The sequence below is a fragment of the Lynx rufus genome, unplaced genomic scaffold (genome assembly GCF_022079265.1).
Source record: "Lynx rufus isolate CCGP_SWC_20201006 ecotype Redwood Valley unplaced genomic scaffold, mLynRuf1.p SCAF_3, whole genome shotgun sequence".
Lineage (NCBI taxonomy): Eukaryota > Metazoa > Chordata > Mammalia > Carnivora > Felidae > Lynx > Lynx rufus.
The window spans coordinates 129,522,292-129,547,263 of NW_025814845.1; the positions used below are offsets into that span (position 1 = coordinate 129,522,292).

Below are 24,972 nucleotides of genomic sequence, written 5' to 3' on the forward strand. Positions count from 1 at the left end.
CCAGAGGCATATACAGCACATGCTGGGAACTAAGGTACAAGGCCAGCAGGAGTCCGATAATCAGGGAAGATGACAGTTGGCAGGTGATCTAGACACGTCCTAGAGACAACTGAGATTGCTGTGGGAAATCTCACATGCTTTCAATGCATGTGTGCAGACAGGATAGGTCCATTTTTGAGAGCAAGAAGGGAAAAAATGCAAAACAAATAAATGAAACAAAGAAAAGAGCCAGAAGAGGACAATCATATTGGGTGATACAATTATATGACCATCAAAGCTTGTCTACACTATGTAAGTATGTAAGCACGCATGCAAGGTCAACAATAAGGGTATAGTAGTAGTAAAGTGAGGGATAAGCAACGTAATGCAGGCCACAAAATTCCAGAGGACCAACGATAAACTTCACAGAGGAAATAAACTTTAAAATACAAATAATACACACTCAGATAAAATGTGAACAATTAAAAAGTAAAAGCTCTAACCAGTAGTAACTCTTACTTAGCTTTTGTTTTCACGATGTAGCTCTTCAATACAATTCAAAAAAGTTACTGATCTCCTAATACATTAGATAGAGGACACCGAGTATTACAGGGGATTCAAATACCATTGAACTGCAGCCCCACAAGGTACTTACACTGTTTTACTAATACAAGTAAACAACCGTAGCACTACAAAGAACATTAAGAAAAGAGTGGGACATACCAGATAACATTTAGTGGGAGAAAGTGGCATTTAAGATATGCCTAGAGGGGTGCCTGAGTGGCTCAGTTGGTTGAGCTTCAGACTTTGGCTCAGGTCATGATCCCCCCTGTTCAGGTTCGTGGGTTCGAGCCCCACGTTAGGTTCTGTGCTGACAGCTCAGAGCCTGGAGCCCCACTTGTGCTCTGTCTCTCTGTCTCTGTCTCTGTCTCTCTCTCTCTCAAAATTAAATAATAAATAAAACATTATAAAAAAAGTTTTTTAAAGGAAATAACCCTAAAAGATATAATGAATCCAAAACAAGATACAGTTTAGCCCTTTCCGGTTCATGGAGCTTTGTAGGAAGCATCCCCTCCCATCCTTCAGTGTCTTCCCAGAGGCAGATACCATCTTTAATGTCCACTGCCCGGGCACCCTCCTAGACAGGATCCTCAAAGTCAGACCCCGAGTTCAAGCAAACAAGCACACCAGATGCTCCCCCTCCCACGGCCCCAGGCTGGGATCTCAAGCCTTGCTTTTTACCCAACTGATGGGTTTGAGATGTGATCTTGCTTTTTACCCTGGTGCTTTACTTTTCCACAATACAAGACACAACCACTCCAACAAACAGCAAATCCACACACACAGACACACAAACACGTCTGTGGAAAGGACACACTAACAAAAACGGGAAAGTTTCAAAAAGGAGCTAATGAACACAAGTTAAGAAAGAAAGAAGCTAGAGGCACCCAGGTGGCTTTAAGCATCTGACTTCAGGTAATGCTCTCGGGGTCTGTGGGTTCAAGCCCCCGCGTTGGGCTCTGTGCTGACGGCTCAGAGCCTGAAGCCTGCTTCGGATTCTGCGCCCCCTCTCTCTGCTCCTCCCCTGCCTGCGTTCTGTCTCTCTCTCTCAAAAATAAATAAACATTTTCCAAAAAATTAAAAGAAAGAAAGAAAGAAAATAAATATTTTTTTAAAAACTAAAAGAAAGAAAGAAAGAAAGAAAGAAAGAAAGAAAGAAAGAAAGAGAAAGAAGGAAAGGAAGGAAGGAAGGAAGAAGCTAGTACTAGAAGGGAAATGACTTTGATCTGGGAAATGTTAGATCTGAGTTGCCAAAACTATATATCCAGGTGGAGATGTATACAAGGTAGGAAAATGTTAAATGTGAGTTTATAAGAGAAGTTTCCATCCTATAGACAGAGGAAAAAGAAAAAAAAAGAAGATCTGGGAATATATAGAAGAAAGTGTAGGAAGCGGGTAGATGTGAGAGGAAGTCAGACCCCCGGAAGTGCCTCCATCACAGAGCCGGGTGTCACAAGAGGAAAAAGGAGGAACTGGCAAGAGGGAGACACGAAAAGAAGGTAGTAAGATGAAAGAAGAGGCGGCATTCAAGAAAGAGGAAGCGGGCCACAGTCAGAAATGCTTTATGATTAAGAAAAGCTGACTGGATTTAAATTTAAAAACACAGCTGCCTTTCATTTATCCACGGGATACAGGTGTGCTGTTTCGAAGGGACACATGCACCCCCATGATTATAGCAGCTCTATCAACAATAGCCAAAGTATGGAAAGAGCCCAAATGTCCATCGATGGACGAATAGATAAAGAAGATGTGGTACATATATACAATGGAGTATTACTCGGCAATCCAAAAGAATGAAATCTTGCCATTTGCAACTACGTGCATGGAACTGGAGGGTATTATACTAAGTAAAATGAGTCAGAGAAAGACAAAAATCATATGACTTCACTCATATGAGGACTGTAAGAGACAAAACAGATGAACATAAGGGAAGGGAAACAAAAATAATATAAAAACAAGGAGGGGGACAAAACAGAAGAGACTCATAAATATGGAGAACAAACTGAGGGTTACTGGAGGGGTTGTGGGAGGGGGGGATGGGATAAATGGGTAAGGGGCACTAAGGAATCCACTCCTGAAATCATTGTTGCACTCTATGCTAATTTGGATGTAAATTTTAAAAAATAAAAAATAAAATAAAAATAAATTAAAAAAAAAAACAGCTGCCTTTTGAAAGACAGGATTTAGTACAATGATGAGGGCAAGTCAGAACAGGGGGCTACGGAATGCTCAGCATGAGGAAGGGGCATCCGTCCTTCCTTCCAGAGGACTGGCAGTGGAGGGAAGGAGACAGCACCCCACTGGGCGCTCCGTTAGCACAGGGACCCTGCCCGGTTGGGTCACTGCTACGTCCTCAGCACTAAGACCAGTTCCTGGCATGTAAGAGGTACTCAATAAATATTTGTTTGTGGAATGCTGTGCTTATTCAGTGACTGCTGCTGTTTGATTAAACAAATGAATTAGTGAATGAACACAGTAATGATATTTGAGGAAGCCTGAGACAACAGCCTTCACTTCTGTGAGTCAGGTATAAATGCCGGACATAAAGGCTGGGAGCACAGCTCACCTCACTGTGCTTGGCATGGAGTGGAAAGTGGGGGGTCTTGCCTGGCGTTTGCAGTTAGTCTTTTTGACAGTAATCTGAGGGAAAAGAGAATCTTTTGGGCCAGACACTGAGTCTCGGGAGGAAACCCTTGAGTGCCTGCAGAGTAGAAATCTCTCTCTGCCTTAACCATAAAGAGATACTGAAAGGAGCTCTTGAGAGGCGGGTTGTTAAGAAGGACACGTAGAGGACAGTGGAGAGTAAGGAATGAGGAATCCAGGCAAGTGCCTGCGAGGTTGTGAAAACCCTTTGGGAACAGAGGTCACCTATCTCAGGCTGCTACAGGTTCTTGTACTCTGTGTTAAATCCCTTTGTCATGTCCACGCTTAAAGTCTTTGTAAAGTTCCGATCTGGGTATGAGACTATAAAAGGATTCAGGCTACATGGGGGACAGGAGGATGGTCAGCACTGTGGTCGCAGCAGGAGCAGTAATAAGAGTGGAAGAACCGCAAGGATCCGTGATATGGGGTGACCTCCAAAGACACCCTGAAGGTTCAAGGATTTGTTTCATTAGATGACACGGTATTATTCCCTTACAGGGAATATAGGAAAGAACTTTTTTTTTTCCTGTTGCTTCCATTTTGTTTTTGTTTGATTCTGACAAAGGAGAATTGAGAGCTATTCAGTCTAAAGGGAGAAAACTGATGGAGAGCAACAGAAAGAAGGCAGGGTTGTAAGAATTGGTATAATGGAATTAAAGCCCTGTGGGAAAGAGGCCATGAGACCCAAAGTGTGGCTGAGAAGGTTCCTTTTTATAAAGTGATATACAGAAAGATTGAAGGGCACGGGGGGGCTCAGTTGGTTAAGTGTCCAACTCTTGGTTTCAGCTCAGGTCATGATTTCATGGTTCGTGAGTTCCAACCCAGCATCAGGCTCCATGCTGCCAATGTGTCTGGATTCTCTCTCTCCCTCTCTCTCTGCCCTCTCCCCGCTCGCATACGACTCACATGCGTGCCCCCTCTCTCTCACTCTCAAAATAAACAAATAAACTTAAAAAACAACAAAAGATCTAGAGTAAAGATATAAAACAGATGGAAGACAACTTGGGGGGGCCCACCTCGAAGGCAGGGGACAGAGACCGCAGGGGCTTACAGAACACAGGACGCTCTCACAGCTGCTGGAGAAAGGCCACCAGAGAACCCAGGGAGTAAGACGGTTTCTGCAATGTTGAGGGGCTACATCACTGGAATTTCCAGAAATTCTAATTAGCACGATTTAATACTATTTACAGCAATATTTGGCAAACAGGAAAGGTTTTTTTTTTGCAATTGGAGATGCAGTCCTACACTTGAGCCAAGTTCAGCTCACCTAATAGATCTGAATCATAATAATGGGATAAACACACCTCACGGCAGAATCATCTCACAATTTTAGAAAAGACAGGTTTTAATCAAAGGAATCGCAATTAATCCACCCTGCTTATTTTCCTTCAAATGCAGCCAAGTTGTACTGTTTCATACCAAGATCCTCAAGGTCTTCCAGATGGAAGAAATCTTAGAAATCATCAAGTCCAACCTCTCACTTATTATGACTTCATTTTTAGAAATCCATGGCAGAAAGGATCAGTGCACGCTGGCATCCATGTACTCCTTTACATTCGTCAGCCTCCTTTGGGGTACACCTGAGGTCACATAGCTGAGTTCTGGCCAATGGAACACTGGTGGACGGGATCTAAGTCACTCACTCCCAGGCCCGGCCCTACCTTGAATGGAGGAAGACCAGCCAACTTGCATTGTATCAAAATTTGCTTGACAAGTAGATAAACTTTCACTGTGGTACTCACTGACATTTGTGGATTTGTCTGTTTCAACAGCAAGCATTAATTGATTCTCAAGCCTTCTTTGAATAACCTAGCAACTCAGAGAACTGCCAATCATGCTAGGGAAAGAAATGGAGATTATTATCGCCCACAGATCCAAAGGATTAAAAAAATAGAAGCAGTCATGAAATTCATTTTTATAATATAGTAGCATCCTGGTTATCTAAAGGTTATTATTTGAGACACAACCTACAAAAGTTAAGGCCCTACTCCCCTGAGAACCAGGAAATAAACAATAGAGATCTTAAAATAACCCAGCCTGAGAACTAAATAAAGCTTTAGAGGTTCACTCACCAGTTAGCCTTCTAGGCTGTATGTATTTATTCAAGTTATCTTGGAGTAAATAAATCAATCTTAGAAATCTGGTTTATCTCAAATCAGATAAGAAATTGGAAATTGGTCTGTTTCTGCTTTCTTTGTTTTGTTTTTTGAGATTCCACATATAAATGAAATCATATGGTATCTTGTTCTGTCTGACTTCTTTCACTTAGCATAATACCTTCTAGGTTCTCCCATGTAGTCACAAAGGTCAAGATCTCATTCTTTTTATGGCTGAATAATATTCCACTGTGTGTGTGTGTGCGTGTGTGTAACACATCCTCTTTATCCATTCATCTATTGATGGATACTTAGGTTGCTTCCATATCTTGGCTATTATAAATAATGCTGCAATAAACATAGGGGTACATACATCTTTTCTATTTAGGGTTTTCATTTTCTTTACCCGGTACTGGATCATATGTTAATTCTATTTTTACTTTTTTGAGGAACCTCTATACAGTGTTCACATTGGGTGCACCTATTTAAATTCCCACCCAGAGGGGAGGTGGATGGGGAGATGGGCAAAATGGGTGAAAGGGAATGGGAATACAGGCTTCTAACTACGGAGTGTAGACGTCCTGGGGATAAAATGTACCACATAGGGAATATCGTCAATGGTTTTGTAATAGTGTTGTAGAGCGTCAGATGGTGGCTACACTTGTGAACATAGCATAATGTATACAGTTTGTCAAATCACTTGTTGTTCACCTGAAACTAGTGTAACGTGTGTCAACTATACTTCAATAAGAAAGAAGTGAAGAGGGAAGGGAAGGGAAGGGAAGGCAAGGGAAGGGAAGGGAAGGGAAGGGAAGGGAAGGGAAGGGAAGGGAAGGGAAGGGAAGGGAAGGCAAGGGAAGGGAAGGGAAGGGAAGGGAAGGGAAGGGAAGGCAAGGGAAAGGAAGGGAAGGGAAGGGAAGGCAAGGGAAGGCAAGGGAAGGGAAGGGAAGGGAAGGGAAGGGAAGGGAAGAGAAAAGGAAATTTGAAGCAATAAAGATGGTGCTAGAAGGGGCCAAATCACAACATTCTGAAGGTAAAGGAGAGATCCGAATCTCCAAAAAGCAAGGTATAGAGTCCCTATTTTATAACTGAGCCCCACTACTTCTCAGAGTCCTGAAGGAACTCAACTCACAGCTGATTTAAAAAAAAAATGACTTACTGTCCTCAACTAGCTTTTGTAAGCCTCTAAACGAAGGTAGGAAAACGTGTAAGAAAACTCTGGAAATGGTTACTCAATCAGTTTCAATGTCTAAAGGTAGGCACTGTATTTGAAAAGAAAATTTTTTTTGAGGATCCCTTTATTTCCCTAAGATGCCACACAGTGATGCTCAAAAATATGAGACACTGCCATTTGCATACTGTTTGGGAGTGAGTGGTTCCTCCCAAATCCATGTGGGAGCACATATCCTGCACAAAGGAAACTGGGATTCTTTAAGCAAAATCAGGATCCAAATATGTGAAGTAGAAAGGACCTTAGAGCCCATACAGTGCAAGCCCCTGACAGCAAAGTTAGGTGCCCAGAAGGTGCCATTCATCTCACTGTAGAGGAAGAACTGGAGTTCATACCCCCTTGCTTTGGAGCCAGGATACAACCACCTACGTCACAATGTTCCTTCCCTGGATAGACTTAATCTTGACCTCCCTTCCCAGGCCTTCCTGGAATCCAGAGGTTGATCCAGAAGCATGACGCACTCACCTGCAAAAAGCAGTGTCCAACTGGGGCATGCTCCGCAAGGGTGACGTTGTACACCTGCCTCCTGAAGATGGGCTCGTTGTCATTCACATCGTCCACGGTGATGCTCACCAGGCAGGTGGCAGAGAGTGGGGGTTCTCCGAGGTCCTGGGCTACCACTCTCAACTCTACTGCCTCCTGGACCTCTCGGTCCAGACTCCGGATGGTGCTGATCACGCCGCTTTCAGGATCAATAGTGAAGGACGGTCCGCACTCCGCTGCAGGCCACACACCTTCCGGGTTGCAGTGAACGGGAAGGTGGACCAGTGCGTAGCGCAGCCGGGCGTGGTCGGTGCCAGCCTCGTCCGCATCAGAGGCGCTGACCCACACCACCGCCGTGCCGGGGGCCGCGGCCTCTGACACGGAGGCCAGGTAATGCTCCCGGCTGAAGAGAGGCGGCTGGTCGTTGAGGTCGGCGACCCGGAGCAGCAGCGTTTCCTCGGTGCTCAGCGGCGGGGAGCCCGCATCCGTGGCCACCAGTCGCAAATCATACAGGTCGCGGCTCTCACGGTCCAGGGGCCCCTCGACGCAAAGGAAAAATACCCCCGGGGAGCCACCAGAGCGCAGCGCGAAGGCTCCATCTCCGCCCTCCAAGGACAACGAGATGCTTCCGCTTCCGAGGCCCACGCCGGGTTCCCCGATGGCCTCCTCTTCCTGCTCGGGATCCCCGTCCGCGTCGGACACGGAGACTCGAGCCACGTAGTCGCCGAGGGCCGCGCCCTCGGAAACGCGCGCCGCCCCACCCTCGGTAAGGAAGAGCAGGTGAATGGCGGGCGGGTTGTCATTCACGTCCAGCACCGCGATGGACACGCGCACAGTGGCGACCTCGGGCTCGGCCCCTCCGTCGCGGGCCTCTATCACCAGCTGGTGCCAGGCCTGTGCCTCGCGGTCCAGCGGCCTCTGCACCCGCACCACGCCGCTCAGCTCCTCCACGGCGAAGTAGGCCGCATCGCCCAGTGGCCAGAGCGCCTGCCGGGCGCGGATGCTGTAGTACACGTGGCCATTGGGCCCCAGGTCACGGTCGGTGGCGCGAACGCGACAGACCTCGGCTCCCGGCCGAGCGTCCTCCCGCACGGCGGCGCGGTACTCGCTCTGCTCGAAGACCGGGGGGTTGTCGTTCTCATCCAGCACGCGCAGCTCCACACGCAGGTGGCCCGTGCGCCGCGGGCGGCCGCCGTCCCATGCCTCGATCTGCAGCTCGTGCGCAGCCACCGCCTCCCGGTCCAAACGCCGCAGCAGCACCAGGTCCAGGGGCTCCAGGGGCGACGACAACGGTGGCGACGGCGGTGACCCGGGAGTTCCGTAGCGCAACTGGAAGAACGGTCCCGCGGGGTCCTCGGGAAGGGCGGACGGTTGCACCAAGGTGTAGCCCTGAGTGCTGAACAGGCCGGCGTCCGGGTCGTGGGCACCTGGCAGGCGGAAGGCGGTACCTGGAGGGCTGAGCTCGGAAACGTCGAGTTGCAGGGAGTCGCGGGGAAAGCTGGGGGAGTGATCGTTCACGTCGTTGACCAGGATCTCCACCTGCACCACGGCTCCCAGCAGCGTGGCGGCCACAAAGCTGTAGTGGTCCCGCTGCTCGCGGTCCAGGCACCGCGCTGTGCGGATGATGCCGGTGTCCGGATGCACGTGGAAGTCGTCCAACAGTGGTGAGTCATCGGAATCCTCGGATAGAAAGAAGCCGCCCGCCTCCTGCTGCTGTGCAGCGGGCAGCCCGGCGCGGATGTCTCCTACTAGAGTGTCCGGAGGAAGTCCTTCGTCCACAGAAAGGCTGAGGTTGAACACCTGGGCAGATGAGCCCGAAGCCGCCCAGAGCCACGCGTGCAAGAAGAGCCCGAGCAGGAAGCGCTGAGCCCCCGTGGCGCCGCCGCCGCCGCCCGGCAGCCCACGGGGCGACCCTCTCCTCCCTGGCATCGGAAGGCGCCTCGTGGCCGGAGCCCCCCGCTGCCGGTGCCCTTTGCCCATCCTCCTCCCAGAAGGGCTCATTTCTCCGCCAGCTCCTGGGGAAGGCTCCCGGGTAACTGCCAGCTTGTGGAGGGCTGGCAGAAAAATCCAGGAGCCTCTTCAGTGTCTGGGCGAAAGAAAAAAAAAAAAAAAAAAAAGACTTTGTTTGGCAAACCAACAGACCCAGGAGTTCCCGAGGTTCAGGCTGCAACTGGTGAAAACGTCCTCCGCCTGCCGCTCACGCAGACAGGGAAGCGCTAGCTGCCTCTGCCGCTGCAGCCACCTCCTCAGCCCCTGGATTGCTTTCAATGAGTCTCATCTCTTTTTCTCTCTCCTTTTATTCCTTTTACATCTGTTCCTTGTTCTGCTTGGCTTGTTGTTTCCCCCTGGTAAAGTCAGGTGCATTATTTCCCTTGCCAAAAAGGATGAAATTATTTAAAGCGCACACACAGAAGGAGAGGATGGGGGTCGGCCCGGGGAAGGGGGTGGAGTATGGGCGGGGAGGCCGAGGGCGGGCGCGCAGCCCGACCGAAGGAGGAGAGGAGGGAGGGGGAGGCGGCCCTGGCTGCGGCCGTGTCGGCGGCTCCGGGGGTGGCCTCTCCCCGCGGCGTCTCGGGGCGCCCAGGACCGCCCGGCTCCAGCTCCCACCCAGCCCCCGCCGCCCCCCCTCCCTTCTCCTCCCCGCCTGTGACGCGGCGCACACGAGGGCAAACTCCAACCTGCGAGTCGCCGCTCTGCAGCAGGGCGCGTTCTCGCCGGGGCCAGGGACCGAAGAGAGAGGAGCGAAGGAGGAAGGACGTGGAAATTCGGACCGGGAGGCGGGCGGGGGTCGCGCAGGCCGGCCGGCTGCCCCGGCTCTGCGTGCGAAGTGGCGATGGGTGGGGGGCGGCGAGAGGAGCAGCCCCTCCACGCCCTCCTCCCTCCATCCCCTGGACGGTTCCTTCGGCAGGCCTGACGCTTGGCTCAGGCTGAGCAGAGGGTGGGGGTTAGAATCACTTTGGGGAGCCAAACTTGTGTTCTCCATTTGGCGAGAGAGGCTCGTCCCCAGCGGAAGGACAGATGGAGTCAAAGGCCGACGCGCAGCTGGGGCCAGGATGACTGTAAAGGGGGGGAAGGCGGAACTTGGAAAAACCTTCGCGAAACCCCGAGAAATCTGTGACACACATGGCGCAAAGCATGCTTTATTATGCCGCGCTACTACTCAGCGACGCGCGAGCGTCTTGTCACTCCCCTCTGCCACCAAGAATGACAATAGATTCGGCTTGTGAACACTTTTTTATGCATTCAGCGCCATCACAACACTTCCAGGATGTTTTCGGATGCTGATTTATGGGCAGAAAGATGGGGTAGCTCAGGCCAGACCACCTTCCAGCACTTCACCATCGCCTCTGAGCAAGGAAGTTTGCAGCCAGGGCCACTGTTGGTAACACTTCAAACTAGCTTCCGTCTGAGTGCAAGAAAAATGCCAATAAATCGCCAGTCGCAGGTTTCGCTGCAATTATCCGTAATGATAGGTAGAAATTGATAAATGGCCTCTAATAAAGAATGCCTGAGGAAGGACTCTCTGCCTTCTTGAGAATGGCTGGTCGTATTTAGCAAATGGTTTCTGCAATTTTGCATTTAAGCCGAAGGGAAGAATTAATTTCCTAGTTACCGTTACTCTCCTTTAAGGAGAACCAAGAGCTCTGCGTGGCGGTTCCTGCCAGCAACAGTAAAATGCCTTTTTAATATATGATGGAGTTATATATAACTGCTAATCTACACCATTATCGCTACCTCTGACAAAATAATAATAAAACCATTTTATAGCAGATATGTTGCATGTAAATGGAGACATCATTAAAATAAATCCAGCTGCCTTTCACCAGTGAAGTCCCCTTACCAGTAAGGAGAATGATTATGAGTCTTTAGTTTTCTTTCACCTCAACCTTTGCGATCTTGAACTGGTTCCTCGGCCTCCACTCTTGCCCCCCATAAGTAACTCTCAGCCATGCCTCTGGATTGTTTTTTTTGTTTTGTTTTGTTTGTTTACAGGTTTTTTTTTTAATGTTTATTTTTGAGAGACAGAGAGAGGGAGGGAGGGACAGAGAGAGAGGAGAGAGAATCCCCGAAGGCTTCACCCCCACAGGCTTCACGCTGTCCGTGCAGAGCCCAATAAGGAGCTGGAACTTTCCAACTGTGAGGTCATTACCTGAACAGAAATCAAGAGTCGGATGTTTGACTGAGCCACCCAGGCACCTGGATTGTTGTTTTTAAAGCTAATTCAAATCGTGTCTCCCCCTGCTTAGAACCTGCCAATATATTTCCATTATACTTGGATTATAATTGAGACTCCTTCCAACTGTACAAAATTAACATGGCCCTTCTCACCTTTCCCACCTCATCTCATACCTCCACTCCGGATCCACTTGTACTGCTTTTTTTTTTTCTAATCTTGGTATTTGTTACAGACTGAATGTTTGTGTCTCCCTCAAAATTCTTATGTTATAGTCCTACCACCCAATGTGACGATATTAGGAGGTGGGGTCTTTGGGAGGAGACTAGGATTAGATGAGGTCATGGGAGTAATGTTATGAGAGTCATGAGAGAGCTTGCTGCTCTCAGTCGTCCGCCTTGTGAGGACATAAAAGCGAGCAGTCCACAACCAGGAAGAGGGCCCTCCCCAGAACCTGACCAGGCTGATAGTCTGATCTCAGACTTCCAGCTTCCAGAACAGCGAGAAGTAAATTTCTGCTATTTATGAGTCACCCAGTGTGTGGTACTTTCTTATAGCGGTGTGAACAGACCAAGACAGTACATTCGAATTGTTAGAAACTTTCTCTGCCTGGGAGTTATTCTTATGCTTTGTGAAGATTTGTCTCTTCCCCATTCAAGTCTTTTTTTTTTTTTTTAACATTTATTTATTTTTGAGACAGAGAGAGACAGAGCATGAACGGGGGAGGGGCAGAGAGAGAGAGACACAGAATCAGAAGCAGGCTCCAGGCTTTGAGCCATCAGCCCAGAGCCTGACGCGGGGCTCGAACTCACGGACCACGAGATCGTGACCTGAGCTGAAGTTGGACACTCAACTGACTGAGCCACCCAGGCGCCCCCCATTCAGGTCTTAATTCAAATGTCAACTGTTTGGAATCCTCCCTTGACCCCTCTACTCAATAGTTTCTCCACCATAAACCATATATCCTCATATTGTGTTTCAGTCACAACACCTACCGGTACCTGACATTAGTTCGTTTTATAAATTTGCTTATTAGTTTACTGTGACCTCAACCTTCTTCATGAACTTTAAGCATTGCTTTCTCCCAGAACCCAGATCAGTACCTGACACATAAATGGGTCTCCATTAACTAAACATGTGTTAGAGGACTGCATGGATAGTTGGTTTAGCTGATGGATGGATAAGTCCATTTAAGGAGATGTTGGAAGCCATAGTTCAGAATTAACTGATCATGAAATCCTTTATTGTGATGAATTCTATCTTCACAACTTACTCCTTTTAATCATTCCATGGGGCTTCTTGAACTAGTTTTTGAACTTCAACTTATTTTGCAAAGTGTATTGTTACCAAATATTTACTTGAGTCTAAAAATAAAGGAAAAGCAGCTAGTCATTCTACATCTTTCACTGACATTCTTTGTAAACAGTGGTTTGGTTTAGAAACAAATGAAAATTCAGAAACTTCAAACATCTATTTTCCCATTAGTTTTTAGGCTTTATAATTCAAGCATATGCAGTTCAAGGTCTCCTGCCCACTTCACCATACACTTCATTGAATGCCCTGGGCAGCATTCTAGATTGAGAATTCAATTTGGTTGGGGGAGGGGGGGGAGCATTTCTCAAATAGGTAAAAAAAAAAAAAAGTAACTTTATTCTAGCACAGAAGCCAATAGCCTGCAAGAAATAGGTCAAGGTCTGACTCTCTGGAGAGAAGCATCATGGTATAACTGGCAAGAGTTGGGTTTTGAAGCTGGGCGACCCTGGTTCTGCTCTATAATTGTAGGCAAATTATTTCAACCTTGTTAGGTCTCTTGTTAGTTTCCTGCTCTCTAAATTGAGGGTTATACTATCTCGTTTACAGGATGTTATGAGTATTAAGTGAGCCAATGTATGGGCTAGCACACCGAAGGCATCAGCAAACATTATATTTCTTGCCCCTGTTGTGTGTGTGATTAAATATTTTAGGGGTGAAGTGTTTGGGGGTTCTCTGTCATATCAAACTCTGGCTTCTTAGCCCCACTGAGTGTGTGGAGAGGGAGATGACAACTTCCTAGTATCACAGACAGCATCTATCATGGGCAGAAAAGCCCAGAGGTAAATCTTCACCCAGTGTTACATGGTTTGAGTAGTACAGATAGTTCATCATCAAAAAACATTTTCTCCCAGACTGTAGATAGCCCTTAATTTCATAATAGTTAATTTAAATGGTCTAAATAGTTACTAAGTGCTCAAAACAGTGTTCAAAGCATCTCATATCAACCCTTTAGGGAAGGAATTATAATTATTATCCCATGTGAAAGATGAAGAAACTGAGGTTCATGGGCATTGCAAGTAACTTGGCCAAAGTCGCATCGGTGTAAGTGGTAGAATCAGAATTTGAACCCAGACAGTCTTGCTTCGGTGTCCGTGGTCTGTGGAGCTTTTCACTGGCCATTTATCTTCTCTGGGATTTTCTGCATAAGGCAAACTGTCTTGCTTCTAAACTGCAGAAGGAAGAACTCTGGACAGCATGTTTGTGTGAATGGTAGGATGGCACAGGACAATAGCCACAAGAAGTCACTACTAGAGAATGCAATGAAGAGAAATTATTTAGAAAAGTTTCCTAAAGCCAAGTGAGGAGGAGCCTCCTATGAAATATGGAGGGTTTCTTCCCACCTCCTCTCCCAGAAGAAAGACCCTTCGAGCTTAAGAAGGACACCTTGGGGCGCCTGGGTGGCGCAGTCGGTTAAGCGTCCGACTTCAGCCAGGTCACGATCTCGCGGTCCGTGAGTTCGAGCCCCGCGTCGGGCTCTGGGCTGATGGCTCAGAGCCTGGAGCCTGTTTCCGGTCCTATGTCTCCCTCTCTCTCTGCCCCTCCCCCATTCATGCTCTGTCTCTCTCTGTCCCAAAAATAAATAAACGTTAAGAAGGACACCTTTCCAGCAGGGAGTAACCCTGCTATTTTTCATTTATATGTTATCTCTCTGAAAAGATGAGCTAAAGAGTGTTTAGAACTCGTGATGGTTACATTTTATGTATCAACATGGCCAGGCTATGGTGCCAAGCTTGACAGGTACTACCAAGTACTAGTCTAAATGCTGTTGTGAAGGTAATTTATAAATACAATCAACATCTACGATGAGTTGACTTTAAGTGAAGGAGATCGCACTTGATAATGTGGTGGCCCTCACATAATCAATTGAAGGTCTAAGAGCAAATGGAGGCTTCCCACAAAAGAAGGAACTGTGTTTCAAGACTGTAACATAGAAGTCCTGCCTGACTTTCCAGCCTGTTGGTCTACCCTACAAATTTTGGACTTACCAGTCCCCACAATCATGTGAGCCAATTACCATGTATATATTGGTTCTGTTTCAATCAGTCAATCAATCAATCCGTGATTGATACAGAGCTTTATAAGAAGAGATGATTTAATGTCTAATATCATAGTCTGTAATATATATATATATATATATATATATATATATATATATATATATAATACAGTATTAAAATCAGAATCCTGGACATGATGGGGATCTCGCCCAGATAGGTAATTACATGATAGGTAATCAAATCTACTTCCTTCCTTAGGATCTAAGTGTCCAAAAGAGATGATAATATTTTCCCTATTTTTCATTTTGAGAACAGATTGTATACACATCCATTGTATTTTCTGAGCCCAACAGAATATGATTAAACTTTATAGAGTATTAGTCCCTATCTTTGATATCAACATATAGTTATTTCCTCTGACTCTTTGAGAAGACGAAGAAAAACTTTATCTCAAGATTTCATCATATAGTTGGAGAGAAATAGGACATGGCTTATCATTAAGTAGTTTTAGATATACTATACCCAATCGTATTTTTCAAATCTGGTAGAAGCTGAAATGTAAGGGTTACGTAGACAAAAATTCTTGCTACATTTGAAGATTATAATATAAGTAGGTCTGAGACAGAACCCCTAGCTTAAGTAATTCCTGCCTGATTCTGGCCAAGTCCCCCTCTCTCTCTTAAATTGCTTATTCTCCTTCCCAGTAATTGGTAAGGCAGACCAGCTTCTCCTCACTCCCTCCACCAGACTCCAGATGGCCTACAAAGGCCAATCAAACCTGCTCAAACACATAGCCTTTAAGATTTGGCTTCTCTGACTCTGTCTTTGGCACACACACATGCACACTCACACATACACCATCTTGCTTTCCCTGAAAGCTTTTCTTCAGATAAAATAATCCCAGCTCCTTATTTCCCCAACCCTTTAATCATTTTGTTTCTGTTCTCTGAACTCCTTCCAATTTCCCTATATATTGTATAATGTGGAAACCAAAACCACACACCATTTTCTAACAGGGTCTACGAGTTGCCAAATTTAGGGGGGCTCACTTACTTCTTCAATCAGAAATCAAAGCCAAGCCCAACAGGTTCTTAACAAGTGGACGTTGGAACAGGTGTGACGCCCTCATTCAATAAAGCAACACCTTCTGAGTAGATAATTATTCAGTGTGGAAAGGAAATCTACTTGCTTTCACTGAAAGGGATTTTTAGAATATTCATGTATTTGTATAAAACAGCATGAAGGATAAAGTTAGTGAGGAAAAAGATAAATAGCAGTTAATTCAGGCCATGTTTTTCTAGGTGTAATTGCTCTTTGTGTGAAGTAAAGGAAACTGATCTGCTTCCTGGGACAAAGCAAAGTTCACTGAAATACATACACATAATATATGTTATAATAATTCCAAGCAAGAGAAAGCAAAGGAAATACCCAGGACCCTGCCAATCCCACAAATATTCAGTGAGAAAAACACCTGGATTCTCCCCAAGCCACAGCTGTTCAGTTGGAAAATGCCTGGATCCCATTGAATCAAGGCAGTCAGGGAAAAGAGCCACATCCGGCCCTGTGTGTCTCCTCAGTACGACAGGCACACATGAATCCTATTTGATCAAGACATAGTTATTTTGGAAATAAATAGATCCTGCTGGATTCAAGTGCAGTTCGCGATTAGCACACACAGATGGGGATGTACTGGGTACAGATACTATCTACAAGAAACTCCTTCAATACACAGACATTTGGTAAGAAACCTTATGCCACAGATTTTTGGTCATGTCAATATCTCGCTTATTTTTCTCGGGAAACATATGTGGATCTGGCAGCACGGCTCCCCGATTAAGTTTGCCTGGATCACACAGGATCTGAATGTCTTGCCCTGATGTCTTAGATCTAGCAGGGTATGTATGTAAAGAGAAATGGAAAAGTGAATCAGTCAGCTCTGTTTTTCCTAGTGTGATCACAACAGCAGCATGATCACAATAGGAGTGTTCCTGGCCTTTTGTTTCTTTTTTTTTTTTTTAATGTTTTTATTTATTTTTGTGACAGAGAGAGACAGAACATGAGCAGGGGAGGGCCAGAGAGAGAGGGAGACACAGAATCGGAAGCAGGCTCCAGGCTCTGAGCTGTCAGCACAGAGCCCGATGCGGGGCTCGAGCCCACAGACTGTGAGATCATGACCTGAGCCGAAGTCGGACGCTTAACTGATGAGCCACCCAGGCGCCCCGTTCCAGGCCCTTTGAATGCATGTGAACTGAGAAAAAAAATCCTATCTCTCTATTATCACAATTTACATTATCTACCTATTTCCATCTTTTTTTGACATAAACTTCTTTTGTATCTAACGCAACATTTTCACTACACTTTCCAAATAACTTCTCAGCAATTCATGACAAAAATACCCCTACTGACTCTGAAACTAACCTAAAAATTAGGCAGACATTTACAACAATTAAATAATCATTGTATTTATCTGCTTTAAGTCATGCAGACATTTCCTATAGCTATTATAACTTATGAGGATGATAGCAATGCTCCATCCTTTTAAAGATATTTTTATTTTGCAATCTAACTAATCCTAAAGAGAGAAACTGTGCTTTGAAAAATCACAGAATTGGAGTTTGAGGGCCCTAAAATCCTGAGGTCTTGGGAGAGTCTCTTCCACCCAATAATTTCTCCCATAAAACAGGATTGCCATACCTGGAGAGGCAATACTAGAAACTGCTTAATGAATTCAAGTGTCCCTCAGATTTCCTCTGATGATTGCCAATTTCTTGTTTCCCATAACTATTCACATCCATTATAAAAAAAAAAAAAAGAGAGAGAGAGAGAGAAAAACAGAGGAATGAAATTCCAGAAGCTCTTGGCCTGGCAAGATGCATTCAATTAATAAACCACAGTCTTGCAGGAAAGCAGGCCTAAATCCCATGGTCAACGATATCCTTTCTGACCACTGCACACAGAGTGTTTTAGACATCAAACTGAGCTCCAGGGTATCTACAGTAAGGAACATTACTGAATTTGCAGAAGCTTCTCCTTGAACACAGCTTCCTGTGTCTGCAAATGTATATATTCTTTTCCTCTGCCTTCACAGGCTTGTATCTGTGACCCTTTATTTATAAATCCAGCTTGAGAGTTTCTGCCACGTGCTTTATATTCAAGATCTCTTTTGAAGGCCTTCAGCCTCTCAGGTATTTTTATCCCCAGCTCACCTACTTCACCTGTGGGCTTTATACACCATTCCTTCTTCCCTTTAAGCCCCAGTCTCTCCAATCCAGGCAGAAGGGAGAAGCTTAAAATTAACAGCGATAAAAAATGCAGTATAGAGGACATGCTTTAAGGACCCAAATGGATAAAGACCTTCATGAGGCACAGATGAATATTAAATGCCAAGAAGCACTCACCAGCAAACAGAGAGGCATGCCGCCCGTGAGGGAAAAGGCAGGCCTGTACAAAGCTGCACGGTGGCCACAGCGGCCAACCCTTGAACTCTTCAGGTGTCAGAGTGAATGATTCCAGTATCTCGGCCCTTCCTCTGCAAGCACGTCACCAGCATCAATGCCGTAATCACAAATCAAGGTAATCTGAAGGATTATTTGCGACCTCATCTTCCCTTGCTCCTAGACCTGCATCATCACGGGAGGTAAAATAATTCTGCCCCTCAAAGATGTCCACATCCTAATCCCCAAAACCTGAGAATGTGTTACCTTACATGACAAAAAGGACTTTGCAGATGTGATCAAATTATGAATCTTGAGATGGATCTTTAATGGGTCCTTATAAGTGAAAGGAGGGTCAGAGTCGGAGAAGGAGATGGGGCAAGGGAAGGAAAGGTCGGTGTGAAAGGGCCATGAGGGAAAGAATCCAGTCAGCCTCTATTAGCTGGAAAAGGCAAGCAAATGTATTCTTCTCAGAGCACCCGGAAGGAACACAGCCCTGCCAATGCCTTGATTTTAGCCCAGCAAGACCTGTGTCAGACTTCCAACCTTCAAAATTGTAAAATAATACAGTTGTATTGTTTTAGGCCACTAAGTTTGCAGTAATTTGTTGCAGCAGCGATAAGAAACTAGTATTTCCCTCGGGAAGTACCAAGGTCAGCATGACTTCTTTCCAGCGTTCTCCCTACTGAATACCTTTGTTCCCAGAGCCTCTGTTGTCTCTCAAACACCTGAGTTCTCAGTTGCAAAGAAGGCGGAAGTTATCACAGTGTTGGTTTTGCTTCCAGCCAACAGCATCTCCAGGGATTAGTTCCAGCTAGAAATGTGGGCAGGTTCATTTCAGAGAACATTTCTTACAATGTCAAGATGATTTTTTCTTTGATTTAAATGAATTATCCAAAGTTTTATCTTTGTATAAAATGTTTACAAAAGTATATCTGCAGCAGAAAAGCAGTCCTGTTGAAGGTTTAAAGGAACACTGTGCAAATAAAACACAATCATGACGGCTAAGACCTTAACTAGATGTGCATTTGGGGTACAATTGAGAGGTAGCCGCAATTTATCTGGAGAAGGTAAGAGTCTTTGGGAAAGAAGACAAAGGTTACTTTTAAAGCAAAATACATGGCCCCAAAGCCAGAAAATGGGGTTCTGGTTGCATTGTGGAGAGAAATAAATCCTGGCTGTGGAAACAATGTAAGTGTTATATAATGGGCCATGAAATCTACTCAGTGGGGAGTCACCACCCAAGAGGCAGGAAACTTGCTAATGCGCACACAAGGAATGTTTCTTTTCATCTCCTCATACTCAAATGTAAAGGCAGTGGTTTTCAAACTTTTCTAACCTACTATAAGAAATACATTTTATATCATATGCCAACACACACACACACACACACACACACACTGTAACTGGGACAACAGTTTCATGACACCCTACTTACCCTTACAATGTGAGATGTACTCTGATATTTCCTAATTTTTATTGTTATGGTTCATTATTTTTTTTAATTTTTTTTAATCTTTTTATTTATTTTTGAAACAGAGAGAGACAGAGCATGAATGGGGGAGGGGCAGAGAGAGAGGGAGACACAGAATCGGAAGCAGGCTCCAGGCTCTGAGCCATCAGCCCAGAGCCCGACGCGGGGCTCGAACTCGCAGACTGTGAGATCGTGACCCGAGCCGAAGTCGGACGCTTAACCGACTGAGCCACCCAGGCGCCCCTCATAATTTTTTTAAATGCTGGCCAGGGGGGCGCCTGGGTGGCTCAGTCCATTAAGTGTCTGACTTGGGCTCAGGTCATGATCCATGGTTCGTGGGTTTGAGCCCCAAGTTGGGCTCTGTGCTGACAGCTCAGAGCCCGGAGCCTGCTTCAGATTCTGTGTCTCCCTCTCTCTCTGCCCCTCCCCTGCTTATGTGCGCGCGCGCGCGCGCGCACGCTCTCTCTCTCTCTCTCTCTCTCTGTCTCTCTCTCAAAAATAAATACACATTCATTAAAATAAATGAATAAAATAAATAAAATAAAAACACACCTGCAACAGTACACATTATTGAGCACTAAAATCAGTATTTTCTTCCCAATTAGTACTAACAGTTTTTTATCATTATTACCTAGTAACTTTAAAATGAAATACTGGTTTGGAACTGACTACCTTGAAGGTCTTTTCCAACTTTATGATTTCATAGTTTTTCCTCAAAAGGAACATTATTTTATCCAAAGTTTCATTTTTTTTTAATAGAATGAAGCTGGGACTGACAACGTGGAACCTTCCCTCCAGTAAGTTTGTTTAATAAATAAATGTTTTTTTTCTTCTCTTTTCTTTTAATAAATGTGTTTTTTTAAATAACTCTGATACTTCTTGTTCTTCAATGATTAATTCCTAATCAAAATCAGAAATTATTGAAAATATTGTCACAGTTTGGCCACATAGGCATTTAGTGTTTGTGAATTTTGATTTCAGGAATTAGGGAAGCAGAATCACTGGTAAGGGAGAAAGCATTGTGAGTCATTCCCTGAGAGAGTTTTGATTTATGATCCTAGCCACCATCACCTTGAAAATCCCCACCTCTCCCCATTGGTAAATTTGCTCAAGGCAGGTAATGCTAGAATCCTAAGACTCACAGAAAACCTCTCACCTTCACTTTGTTTTCAACAATTATGCTTCACAACACACATCTCAGATTCTTGCCTGTAAAATAGGAGTAACACTAAACTCTCAGGGCTGAGGAACAGCTAATAAACTATGCTAACCCTACAGAGATGCAAAACAATAGCAATCACTCATCAGTTTGCTAAGCGGTGACAGATTCCAATTTCCCATTTTCCAGAGACACTCTCCTTATTACCAAGCAAAATCGGACCAGTTAACTTGCCCAAGATCTATAGCTTGCTGTAGTGATCTCATCGGTCTGCGTCCCTGATGGGGACTCAAGCAGGTGGTGCGGAGAGCAGAGAGCTGACATATGGAGACATATTGCCTAAATAGGCTGATGCACCAGACCAGCTAATTTTCCTTCTATTTTGAGAAGAGCGATTATTTTAAATTGCCATATATCAAAATGACTTTGCACTTGCTCCAAAATACAGCGAGTCAATAAACTGTAATGTAAATGAGTGACTCCAGCTATTTTGATTCTTAAAAATTAAAGGAGAGAAAAAAAAAAGGAGAAGCAGAGTCCATATTGCTTCATTTAGAATTGAAGCAGGATGACAATTCAAGGCTTTACAATATTACACTGGTATGTGTAATGCATACTATTTTAGAAGCATTTTGCCTATACAGTATAGAAAACTACTTTGTAACTTTGTTTTTAAATCCTATCAAACTGTTGAGAGTTTTTGTTTTATGGGAAAAGACACGGTCTCTTTTATGGAAAGTGATAGAAGGATAGAAGGACAAAAAAGGGCTGAAAAATAAACATTGGCCATTAAGACGCAGCTGGGAAGACACCAAGAAATCTTTTGCCTATGTCCCACATTTACTTGAAGTCAGCAAAATACCAGTTGTGAGCCAAGGAAAAAACTCACCTGCCAGCTCTGTCCAGAATCAGATTTAAGTGATTCAAACGCTCCATTAAAAATGGGGCTTATAAAGAGAAATGCATTCAGAATTCCAAATAAGGATTTTAAAGGAAAATTTTAATATCTATATTTAGACTTAGCAGCTCTGAAGGGACACAGGGTGTTGATTTATGAAGCTGAAAGAAATTATGAGCAGCTGGAACATTAAGGACACATTGTCAGAGGGGGGCTTTCATCTCTAATTTGGACTGAAGCTTCAGAATCTTCCAGAGCTATGATTTGGACTCATAAGATCTTAGAAGTCCTTATCTAGTCAATTAAAAAAAAAATTGTTTTATGTTTATTCAATTTTGAAAGACAGAGAGAGACAGAGCACAAGCAGGGGTGGGGCAGAGAGAGAGGGGGACACAGAACCCAAAGCAGGCTCCAGGCTCTGAGCTGTCAGCACAGAGCCCGACGCAGGGCTCGAACCCACGAACTGTGAGATCGTGACCTAAGCCAAAGTCGGACGCTCAACCGACTGAGCCACCCAGGCGCCCCTTACCTAATCAATTTTAAAATGAAGGTGCTATACCCAACCTTTGGACTCTGATTGATAGATCAGTTGAAGACATAGCAGTTAAAGATCAGTACAAAAGGTAGTTAAATTTTGTTAATGTTACAGTTTTCCTCTTTAGAAGTAACTTTTTATTTTTTTAATTATGATGAATGAGTTTTGAAATCAAAAGACATTTAAAAGAATAATTGGAAAAAAAAAGGAAGTCTGAAATCTCTTTATTAATTCCAGAAAGTCTGGCTGTTAGACTACAAAGCTGTTCCCAAGGCAAAGCATCTAAATGAATATAAGCTTCCTCTTGTGGGCTGAGCTTGCAGACAATTGGCGTAAAACAATAAGAATAATGTCTGAGGGTAGAGAAATACATAATGATCTTCTATATTATTGAATGAATAAATTACTGAGTGGTAAATTATCATAGCCTCTTTTTCTTCAGATTTGGATAAAAATTATTTTCCTCACTTCTTGCAGAGGGCTCCCATGTATGCTGAATCCATTCCTGTTTGCCTTTTGGTTTCTTCCAGTAATCTTTAAACCAACAAAAAGATGACTGTTTAAATCACTGGATTCTGTTTTGTTGTTTTTTGAGGATTTCTCTAACCTGCCAGCCTGTATAGACAAACAAGCCTGCTCTTTTGGGGGATCCGATCATCCACTCCTCACACAAGAAAATTATTGGGGGGCTGCTGTGGTACCCCAAGGTGGGGAGACAGTCAGATTTTTCCAACTGGCATTCCAGAAACCAGACAGACCTATTAAGTAGAAGGTATGGGGCCCATGGGTGGCTCAGTAGGTTAAGCGGCCTACTCTTGATTTCGGCTCAGGTCACGATCTCACGGTTCATGAATTTGAGCCCCGAGTCAGTCTCCACATGCAGCGTCTGCTTGGGATTCTCTCTCTCCCTCTGCCTCTCTCTCTCAAAATAAATAAACAAACTTAATTTTTTTAAAAAAGTAGAAGGTAGTAGGAATTCAAGGAAGAATCTTGTAGGACAAAATCCTTTGCCTAGAAGAATCCACAATCTAGTCACGGAAGCAGACAAGCATTCAAAAAATGAATGACATCGCAAGATAAATGATGCTACACGAACGTGTACGAACAAGCTTGCGGAACTCAGAGAACAGCTTCACTTTCGTTCAGATCCAGTCTGGCTAAGAGAGTCCATCACTCTAACCATCTCTTAGCGATGACCATAACATCCTTGGCCCTTGATCCATCTGAGGTTCCAGGCTCCTCCATAGCCTTCTCCTTCCGCACCCCCTTGGGGATTAATACAAGTGCTGTTTAGCTTTGCTTTGGTCTTCCTTGAGCTGTTAACTGCCTGCCACATCACACTGCATGTAATCCTCTATCACTCGGGATCACATCACTGCTTGAGTCCTTATCACTTTGTGAAGTTAACATCTTTATTTGGTTACCTGTTTACTATCCGCTTTTCCTCTAACACGTAAGATTCTTCTGCATTGTATTTGCTTTTCCACCCCCAGTGCCTACAACAGTACTGAATAACTGTATGAAGGAATGCAGACTGACACCATTGCAAATCTATAGGTTCCAACCTCAGCTGGGTCCCCATAGCTCTTCAATAAAGCTTTTCATTAGAAGAACCACGCCCCTCCCTCCCTTCACTTCAGTTAATGATCTGGTCCTGGCCACACTCCAAAGGCAATGCTCCTATGAGGGCTTCAGGGGGTTTCTAGCAGACACATTTAGGGCACTGTCTGGTACATAATCTTATTTGACCTCTCTGCTGCATTAGACAAGGTTGACCAGTCCCTCCTTCAAATGTCTCCTTGTGGCTTTCTGTCCTGATTTTGTTTCCTCAAACCTACTGAGTCAAAATCTCCATGTGTATTTTTTTTTTTAAAGTCATAGGTAATTCTGGTGCACAGACGGGGTTGACAACCACCTCCCCTGGCTTTCTTCTCTTCTCATTTTCTCGTCCAGGGATGGCTTTAAAACTTAGGTAGGGAGGGCACACCTGGGTGGCTCAGTCAGTTGAGCATCTGTCTGACTCTTGGCTCTGGCTCAGGTCATTTTATCTCGAGGTTCAGGAGATCAAGCCCCGCAATCTAGCTCTGCAAAGATATCGCGGGGCCTGCTTGGGATTCTCTCTTCCCCTCTCTCTGCTCCTCCCTGCACTCACTCTCTCTCTCACACACACACACACACACACACACACACACACACACACAAATAAATAAATAAATAAATAAAAATAAATAAATAACATTAAAACAATATCCTAGATAGGGAGGACGTAAAGGTGACTGTCAGGATGGAAGGGGCTGGGGGGATTAGACAATTTGCCTTAAAACCGCCTTTGTATGCCAAACACATCATTTTTACTTAGATGACATGTTTTCAGAATGCTACAAATAGAAAATTGTAATCTAGAGGCCCTTGTACCCAATTTACATAAAAGCAATTACTGGAAAATACATGTATTCATGATTTACATAAAATTCAGAAAGTATTAGTTGCCATATAGAGAATATTGTTATTACCATGATGATTATTATTTGGGTGATAAACTGTCCCTCATTCTTGACACTCCCTTCACTTTCCCACTCGTGTGGTATCAGCCTTCTACCTAGACCCTGTGATGTCCCAAACTATAACTTTACGATCACACACTGTCCCAAGGACTTTAGGATAACTACTAAAGGTGTCACAGATACATAATGGGATTGCCAAAAGGAGAAGAAAAAAAGAAAGGAACAGAAGAAATATGACTGAGAATTTCCCTCAAATTAATTTTGGACCCCAAACCTCAGCTACGGGAAGCTCAGAGAATATCCAGCAGCATAAATGACGAAAGAACTATGTCTAGGCATGTCATTTTCAAACTACAGAAAATCAAAGTTAGGAAAAAACTCCTGAAAGAAGCAAGAGAGACTGAGAGAGCTAGAGAGAAAAAGGGGAGATAGGCTAGTATGGGGAAGGAGAAAAGAGGGAAGAGGAGGAGGAATGGGGTAACGTCATGGC

General features: G+C 44.7%; 1 protein-coding gene across 1 annotated transcript in view; it reads right to left on the reverse strand.

Annotated features, from left to right (window-relative positions):
* DCHS2 (dachsous cadherin-related 2) overlaps nt 1-8,994 on the reverse strand; it is a 251,423-nt gene extending 242,429 nt beyond the window's left edge. The window contains exon 1 of the mRNA XM_047091507.1: nt 6,976-8,994. Coding sequence (XP_046947463.1) covers nt 6,976-8,994 — 2,019 coding nt within the window. The remainder of the gene's footprint in view (nt 1-6,975) is intronic.
* Nucleotides 8,995-24,972: the final 15,978 nt, after the last annotated feature.